This window comes from Rhopilema esculentum, chromosome 14 (genome assembly GCF_057945365.1).
Source record: "Rhopilema esculentum isolate cy_ngs chromosome 14, ASM5794536v1, whole genome shotgun sequence".
NCBI lineage: Eukaryota > Metazoa > Cnidaria > Scyphozoa > Rhizostomeae > Rhizostomatidae > Rhopilema > Rhopilema esculentum.
This window is the reverse complement of record NC_142828.1, coordinates 6,044,298-6,053,263: the sequence shown is the minus strand read 5'-3', so window position 1 is coordinate 6,053,263 and position 8,966 is coordinate 6,044,298. Positions and strand designations below refer to the sequence as shown.

The following is an 8,966-nucleotide window of genomic DNA, read 5'->3' as shown; positions in this document are numbered from 1 at the left end:
AGCAACGTCAATTAGTGATGGCGCCAAGGTGTGGTATAAGGGGTAATTATCCCCCCATTTTTATCTGAACATGGACCACATAATTTGTCTAAAAATTGACAAAAATGCATAAGGGCTTTATTATATGGAAGCAGGCTGGCCCGGTAAGCGGGCTGGCTCATTACAGAGACGGAATTTACGTTGGTATTTATGTGAAAAGTGTCGTCTCGGCAAGCGGGCCAGCTCGGCTGTATTTGCCTGTGCATTACCGTTCTGCGCGTTGTATGCGAAAAGGCGGGAAATGTAGCAGTTAAATTAACGCGGCATTATCGTTGAGGAAGCAAAACAATGCTCATGTTGAATATTTCCAAGATGTTTAGCCTTTGGCTTGCTTTAGCCTTTCAAATGAATGGCTTGATTTATTGCTAAAGTTTGCACAAGAAAAGTGTAAACGACAAGCTTGTATCTTATATCTTATCACATGTAATAGCAATTCCAATGAAGTCCCTTTGTTGTAAAAAACATTATTTAAAAGAGCAGATTGAAAAACATTGCCATTTCATTTTTGTGTTGCATACTGTAGGAACCCACGAAAAAATCTTAACTGGAGCTGGGTATGAAGACATAAGAACCTATAGGTACTTTAACCCCAAAAATAATGGCTTGGATGTCGAGGGGATGATTGAGGACTTGAGGGTAAGAATAAACGAATTCGTGATTTTTTTGAAACAAACTCTACCAGACAGAAGCAGTTTAACAGAATATGAAAACAGATTGAAATAAATGTTTACAAATGCCCTAACCCTAACCAAAGGTTGATATTAATCAATAGAAGATAGTTGTTTCGGTAAATTGATAATTCATTCGTTTTGGGCCGCTATTTTCATTAACTTGTAAGAAAGAACACGATACATGCTACCATTGCTCGTGAATTATAATTTCATTGTAAATTATATTCATAAGTCATGTTTTTCATACAAAATTGGTCCACTATATCCAAACATAACCTTAGATTATTCTAGTACTTGAAGTTTTTATCAAATGATTTTACTGCAGTATTAAAAATCTAGCTGAGTTTTTTGGCATCGGTATTCATATTGCTTTTTCAGAATGCCCCTAACGGATCTGTTATTGTGCTGCATGCCTGTGCACATAACCCCACAGGAGTTGATCCCAGTAAAGATGAGTGGCAACAGATTGCAAATGTCATCCAGGTTAAGAAAAATATTCTGTGTTTCTATCCTTTATGTATTGCTACTCTGTTTTGTTAATTGCAACTAAAAGCTTGGCTTCTCCTTGGTCACATGTACTTACTGAAACCTTGTATTAGAATTTCTATGAACAAAATTGAATATTGAATTGAATTGCCAAGTAATGGCCTTTTCAGCTGGAAAAGAAAAGAACCCTTGCTTTTAACCTTGTTTATGTGACGGTACTACAAAAGGAATTAGCTAAAATTTGTTTAACAGCAAGGTATACGGCCAAGAAGAAGTGATAGCCCCATTTCATTACCTCTTAAAATTGCAACAATGCAACAGCCTATGCATCCTGCTTTTTAGGTGTAGCATTTATCTTAACACGTACTTTGTGTAACCAGGAAAAGAATCACTTCACAATTTTTGACATGGCCTACCAAGGATTCGCTACTGGAGACTTAGATACTGATGCTGCAGCAGTAAGGCATTTTGCTGAAAGGGGCTTGGAGTTCCTTTGTGGACAATCCTTTGCCAAAACATTTGGCCTTTACAGTAAGAGCCCAAGTATAAATCTGAATTCATTAAAGTAGCAAAGTTTTTGGCATTCGGCTGGAGTTTCCAGAATTAAAGAAAGAAAGAATGATAGATAAAAAGGTGGCTTATTATGGTCTGTTATTTAGCAAAATTCTACTCTACGAACTTTACTGACCTAGGAGCATATAGCAGAGTGCACCCAGAGATGGTGTCCATAACTACAGTTTAGGTAACCGATGATACTCAGGGTGGAAAGAAATACGTTATAGGAAAAAAGGGAATTGAGGTAGACACAATACCAAGTCTGTGTTGCAAACACCACTTTCTAGAAATATGGACTGTTTTAGGCGATTACAGCCTTCCTCCATGATCACCCTCATCTTTTTATAAGGAATTCTCTATGAGAAATTGTCGAATAATAGAATTAAGAAACTTCAGTACTCGAATCATAATATTAAGAAACAATTGAAATTGACAAGAAACCAAAAAATCCTAAACTTAATGAAATTTCATCAATGTGATTGGCTGGTTGGTGTAAACTTTCAGGCAAAAAGAATGAAAATACTCTTCCCTCATCCGGATACAGCATTAGAACAGAAGCGAATCTCTTGAGAGAAATGTCCCGAAAAAAATACTGACGAGTCTCACTGTTTGCATCGACGAAAACCCACCGCAACAAGGTTTTGTTGGGAAATTTATTAGTGTGAAAAATCAAAGTCTGGACCAAATATAAAAAAATCATGATGTCATATTTAACATACTCAAAAGAAGCAACGAGTATGGGAATTTCTTAAAGCGTTAAGAAACTTGAGCGCTCAACTTCGATGTTTGTTTCTTATGAAAAAATTATTGTTTCCTAAACTTTTAATATCATATCGATTTTTTGCGCACAAGATTTCCATGATTTATTGTCAACCCTATCTGATTGAATTGGAGACTCAAATATTTAGGAAAATCAAACACTTTGTAGCGATTCCATTCATTCTAATTTTTCCTCACCTATCGCTATCCATTTTTACTTTGTTTATTTTACCTACAGTAATTTCTTCACATCACTACCTCATCACTACACTCTACGAGCATATCACTATGTCAACATTTCCTCTCTTTTGTTCAGGCCCTCATTACCCCTACACATCTACCTTAATCTCAATTCATAAACTATTCACACTTAGTCTAGCCCTTCCTATCCTTTGTTTTCCTTACAGCATTAGTGTTAATTCATTTCTGTATATAAGCATGTTAATTTTTATGTAAGTTCAGTTCAGTTCACATCAGAGTTACGATAACCCCAGTTAAAGTCAACACGCGTCTTACTGAAGCTCCTCTGACTCCGTGTTCTCTGCACGTTAAATAAGACTACATCGAAGTTCTACTCATCAACGGAGGGTCGTCACAGAAACACAACTATGATAGGTAACGCCGCTCAACAAAAACTCGCGTTCCTATAATGGTGACCACGACGTGACCCGACATGGCTAAAAACAACATCCTTCGACGTTATTTTCAACCCAACTCAACTCAACCGAATTTGTCAGCTACATTCACTCACTCAACTGGATTGTCACACACTCGAGCTCAGCTAGACAACACAGCACTCGGACACAAGTGTCTCTATTCGCCTCACATCCTCGGCAGCTCCACGGCACTCTCCGGTGCTCGGCAGTGTCTCATGCTCTTCGCAGGTTCTTGGTTACCCTACTCATAAAACCTTGGCATCCACGCACTCGACCCACTGCAATGCCCTCGCATCCCGGTTCCTGGTCATCCGACTCACAAAACCTTGGCAAAACAACTCTACCGGTTCTTGGTCACCCGACTCACAAAACCTTGGCAATTCACTCATCGCAGGTTCCTGGTAAACCTATTCACAAAACCTTGCACAACATCGGACTACGTCGCAAATTCAAGGCAATTTTCATCGCTGCTTGCAGACCCTCACATGGTACACGAAAGCAAGTCAACGAACAAATTGGACATTCGAACATTTAAGTAATTTTTATACGTATATTTCTATCGTCTTAATTATTCGCAGCTAACCACATACTAACACTTATCGAATCCTTCGCTATCGCTTGCATTCTAGGGGGGGAGCTATGTAGCGATTCCATTCATTCTAATTTTTCCTCACCTATCGCTATCCATTTTTACTTTGTTTATTTTACCTACAGTAATTTCTTCACATCACTACCTCATCACTACACTCTACGAGCATATCACTATGTCAACATTTCCTCTCTTTTGTTCAGGCCCTCATTACCCCTACACATCTACCTTAATCTCAATTCATAAACTATTCACACTTAGTCTAGCCCTTCCTATCCTTTGTTTTCCTTACAGCATTAGTGTTAATTCATTTCTGTATATAAGCATGTTAATTTTTATGTAAGTTCAGTTCAGTTCACGTCAGAGTTACGATAACCCCAGTTAAAGTCAACACGCGTCTTACTGAAGCTCCTCTGACTCCGTGTTCTCTGCACGTTAAATAAGACTACATCGAAGTTCTACTCATCAACGGAGGGTCGTCACAGAAACACAACTATGATAGGTAACGCCGCTCAACAAAAACTCGCGTTCCTATAACTTCTCCCATCCTCAATTTTCGTTTCTGTATAAAAAAAAGACAGACAAATAAAGCATGTAAGCTTTTTCTCTATTTCAAGTTTTCAAGCTACTTTCGTTCTTTCCGTTTTGCAGACGAGCGTGTTGGAAACCTGTTCCTTGTGTGCAAAGAGAGCTGCGTGGCTGCCGCTTTTCAGGCGCACATAACGGCAATACTCAAGCCAATGTATGGCAACCCGCCCAATCACGGTGCAAGAATTGTTGCAACCATTTTGAACAACCCTGCACTAACTGCTGAGTGGTATGTTTTTCTTCGTGACTCCTCATATTGACACTATAGTGATTAGTGGGTTACTGATTCTCAAAAAAGGTATACTGGTGCTAGATTTGATGGAATACCTTAATTACTTTTCACTAAATTTGCTAACAGAAAACATGTTTTACATTCTTTGGTTCACGAATAATCATCAACATAAAATCTATAGATGAGCAGTTACTGATGGCTTTATTCCTTAAGCAGCTGACCAAGTCAACTCAATAAGGTAATTATCAAGAATTGTGTGTCATAAAAAGGCCAGTTCAACCTGAAACTCTTAGTAAAACAAAATACAGTCTAACCTTTTGATCTTGTTTTGTAACAGCATTGTTCAATCTGCACAATATTCGGGCATTACTCTCTGCAGACTTTTAAAGAGCCAGTCATCGTTGTAATCTTGCATACTAGAAAACAGCCTTCCATTGAAATACGAGGCTTAGAGTTTGACGAAAGTTTGGTCTTACTGTTAGAATAAATAGCTGATGTTTAACATAATACCCAAAGTTACACACAGCCGCCATTTTGTCATTCAGACTTCAAGTAAGCTCTTCAATGGTGGTTTATTTGTACCATATTCGGAATATCTCTTCCAATTTCCGTGTTGATTTCTGATAGTGATGCTAAACCCCCAACTCAAACATATCGCAACAAAAGATTCAATTTTCCAAGAATTTTGTAATCCGCTATCCTTTATACAAAATTTAACCTGTATGCTAAAACTTCCAATATGAAATAATACACAATTTCATTTTAATTATTTTTTTTTCATTGACAGGAAGGATCAACTTAAAGGAATGTCCGATCATATTAAGAAGAGTCGCAAGCTCTTGTATGAGAAGCTTAAAGCACTTGGTACCCCTGGAGATTGGCAGCACATCATAGCACAGAATGGCATGTTTACTTTATCAGGGCTCAATCGTATGTTTCTCGTTGTCTTAGCTGGTTTAGCTTTTTCACACATTACACATTTTCTATTTTGCGACTAAGTAACTCTTAAGCTTAGTAGCTTAATTGATTGGTCTTTGGGCCATCTTAGAGGGAGGAATGAAACTAACCTTTTCAATATTCTTCATCAAAGGAAGAGTAACTGTGATGCCTCAAGTAAGATAAAATGTGATAAAAGGAGGTATCTTAAAGCTGTATACACTCTTTTTCATATGAAACAAATATCGACGTTGAGTACTCTAGTTTCTTAACTTGGAATTTCTTTGACACCACATGTCTTTCTTTGAACAGCAAAACAGGTGGACCATCTTATTCGCAAGTTCCACATATACCTTTTGAAGAACGGGCGGAACAATATGTCTTGTATTAACCCTGCTAATTGTGATTACATTGTCGAGGCGATTCATGATGCTGTAACATGCTGTGATGCGTCATTGTGAAATACAAAGGTTAGTTTCCAGAAAGTAACGATCATTTGCGCTTACAACAACCAGGGCAATTGAAAAGATAGAGTTATTGGGGAACGGTTAATGAGAAAAATGGGAACAAAAAGGGAGTGTTCATAGAAAATAAAGGATTTTCTATTTTTTGAGGCACCCCGAAAAACAATATAAACTACTGCCCTGACACCCTGGCATACTGAGAGGGGGCAAGGAGTAGATGCCTTATGGCCAGTGAGCAAACATAATAACAAATTTAATGATATAGTAATTTTAAGAAAAATATCTGTACTGGAAAAGTTTAACAATGCTTTGGGAACACAAACTTAAAGCAAATAAAGAAAATCATATGCATTTTAAATCCATTTTAAACGCATCTGAGGTTTTCATTTAGGTCCAAGCACTGGGCCTCACCCGGGCCCCACGCGGCTCCCCGCGGCTCTCCGCGGCTCTCCTGAAAACAACGCAATCCTTTGTAGATGAGGACCCTCTGGACTAAAAGTGGGAGCATAACGCTTTACCTGCCTTAGTTTAAAAGTTCCTGGTCATTTTAAGGAAAACAGTTTTTTGCTTAATTTTATTCCTGTTATTCTTTCATTGACTTACACATCTACGTTCGTGTTCATTTTCAATTTGCTTTTTCTCATTTACAGGTTGCCAAGACGAAATCATTAGAAACAGATCTTAACATTATTGTTGATAAACGAAGGATGAGTTTGGTTTTCTGCCTAAAAAGGACTGTCATTGTTTTTACAAATTCAAAATAACGTCGATATCTCCAAATCTGAGTGAGAACTTTTATGAGAATTCAATAACATTCAAGGTATGAAATAATTTCTTGGAATGAGTTATAGGATAAAAAGCTTGCAGGTTCCTTCAAAATTTAGAATATCTATTGACCTTTGCTTCAACCCTGTCGCATAGCATCTTCTTTGTCTATTCATTTTACCCTTATGCCGAGGGTTGTCTTGAAGATATCAGAGTAAAGGCATGATAAGTTTATACCCAAGCTGATTTTTATTGGAATTGAAATTTAACTCTTGGAAAGAAATAATTCTGTTTGTTTTATTCGCTTATAAGTACCGATAAAAATGGAACGTAGGTATTCTTAAATCACCACCAATACAAACAGAATGATTTAGTGATGAAGTTATGCAGAATGTTTTTTTTAAATTTTCAAATTTAGACCATACAACCGAAAAAGCACTATAGAACAGCTTTAAAGATGACTAGAACACCAAATATTGCTTTTTCGGAAGAAATATGTTGTGTAACGTAAGGGTAAAGCCAAACTTTTCGCCTTAAATTTACGGGAATATCAACGAAAAACTCTTCGTGAAATCTGCAACATTTCAATTTACCTTTTTGACGTTGAGTTCGATACTGGAAATGCGATCTACGTGAATCTTATTATAAAACTGACCCTTATTTAAAAAGTAAAAGGATTCACGAGATACGGCATTTGAAGGTACTAAAAGAAGATTTGAGAGCAAACTTTGAGGTTTCATATCTAAGATTTTTAAGAACAATTGACGATTCCTCCCACAAGACTAATACTTTGCTCATGGGGGAAGATGCACAGTACCCTAGAGATAAAGACAGTTGACATCCCATTGTTTCCAGCAAGCTCTCTGGTATCACAAAAGGTGTGGTTGGTTCCAGGGGGAATAGGGTCTTGTCCTACTGAAATCTTAAGAAAAAGACATCATTAGAAACCCTTGTAACCAGCAGTTCCCCCGTTATCCACTGACCCTTTGCAGTACCCTATTTATCGATTTAAGTTCAAAGAATATACTAGAAACAATGGAAATACAAGCGTCTCGACGGGTGTATTTCACTTTCAAACGCAGTGTCCAGAAAATATTACGGTTCCATGGCTGACGTTCGACTAGTTTTGAGGAAGGTCAACTTGAAAAGAAATTATAAAATGGGAGAAATATACTGTTGTTTTTGAATTTTCTTTTTTCTTGACAGACAAAGCTTAAAGGCCAAAACATAGTTCATTTGGTTTAGATTCCATTTCTAAGAAACTTTTATTCAAATATAATTTTGAGAAAGGCAAGTAGGCCATAGTTTCGTGTGGCTGGCAATTGAAGCAAATTCAAAAGAGCAGAATCGTGAAAAGAAATTGTGAACAAACTCGCCTTACCTTGGAATTCCGGGTGAACTCTGTAGGATTATCAAGAGAAACATCTTTGTGAATATTCCAACACAGTTTAACAAGAATTCTCCAAAATAATCCCAGAATAACTTGAGTATCCGCAGAAAGCGAACGAAAGAATCTTAACAACATCAGTGCGAAAAGTAAAATGCTTTTCGACTCAGGTGTTGGGGTCCCAAGAGATAAGTGTCACGCGTGAAAGCAGGAATTTCACTTTGCCCACCCACCAAATGAAAAGGGGACAAAGTGAAATACCAAGACTGGCCTAATGTTTTCAGATTTTTTCGACATAGGGTAAGAGGCTTTAAGAAAGGTTAAAGCAAGGAAGAAAGTATTAACGATATTTGCACCAGATTAACCCGAAGGCGCTGAAGTTAAATGTGGCTGATCATACTACCTTAAATCACATTTAATTTAAGAAAAAATAGTTTATGACTGATCTCTTTGAATTTTAGCAAACAATATTTTGCGTTATTAAATTGCGTTAGGACGATTCTTATTTTGGGAGTCTCATTTTCACTCTCATTTAAGATTGTCTTTTTCTCTTCTTTTGTTCGTATCCCTATCGAAAACAGTCCGTGTCTCCATTGTTTTTAGCCTACGCCGCAGACCCCCCTTCCAAACATTGTTTTGTGCAATTATATTTTAGAAAATATTGCAATTTTCAACAAGCGATAATAGGTATAAGAACCTATCGTTAATTACTAATGCATAAAATGAATTTCCAAATTCCGTTTTTACAAATCTAATTTGGCATGCAAAGATGCATCTGAAAACAATAAGCTTTATTTTAAGTCGAAAAGACTCTATTAAAAGGATGCAAAAAATACAAA

The 8,966-nt window shown here is 37.1% G+C and overlaps 1 protein-coding gene across 1 annotated transcript; it reads left to right on the top strand.

Moving 5' to 3' along the window:
* The first annotated feature begins 410 nt into the window (after positions 1–410).
* On the top strand, positions 411–7,202 carry LOC135696039 (aspartate aminotransferase, cytoplasmic-like). Its single transcript, XM_089112316.1, has 7 exons — positions 411–675; positions 1,089–1,193; positions 1,577–1,727; positions 4,407–4,572; positions 5,363–5,505; positions 5,824–5,981; positions 6,626–7,202. Exons 1-6 carry the CDS (start codon positions 478–480, stop codon positions 5,970–5,972), a joined length of 912 nt encoding a protein of 303 aa, XP_088968442.1. The 5' UTR covers positions 411–477; the 3' UTR covers positions 5,973–5,981; positions 6,626–7,202.
* Positions 7,203–8,966: the final 1,764 nt, after the last annotated feature.

Excerpts from the sequence above, each read along its gene's own strand:
- LOC135696039 (XM_089112316.1), top strand. The coding sequence starts at position 478 with ATGAAGTCCCTTTGTTGTAAAAAACATTATTTAAAAGAGCAGATTGAA. Across the intron at positions 1,194-1,576 it reads AGATTGCAAATGTCATCCAG|GAAAAGAATCACTTCACAAT; the intron begins GTTAAGAAAAAT and ends TTGTGTAACCAG. Across the intron at positions 4,573-5,362 it reads CCTGCACTAACTGCTGAGTG|GAAGGATCAACTTAAAGGAA; the intron begins GTATGTTTTTCT and ends TTTCATTGACAG.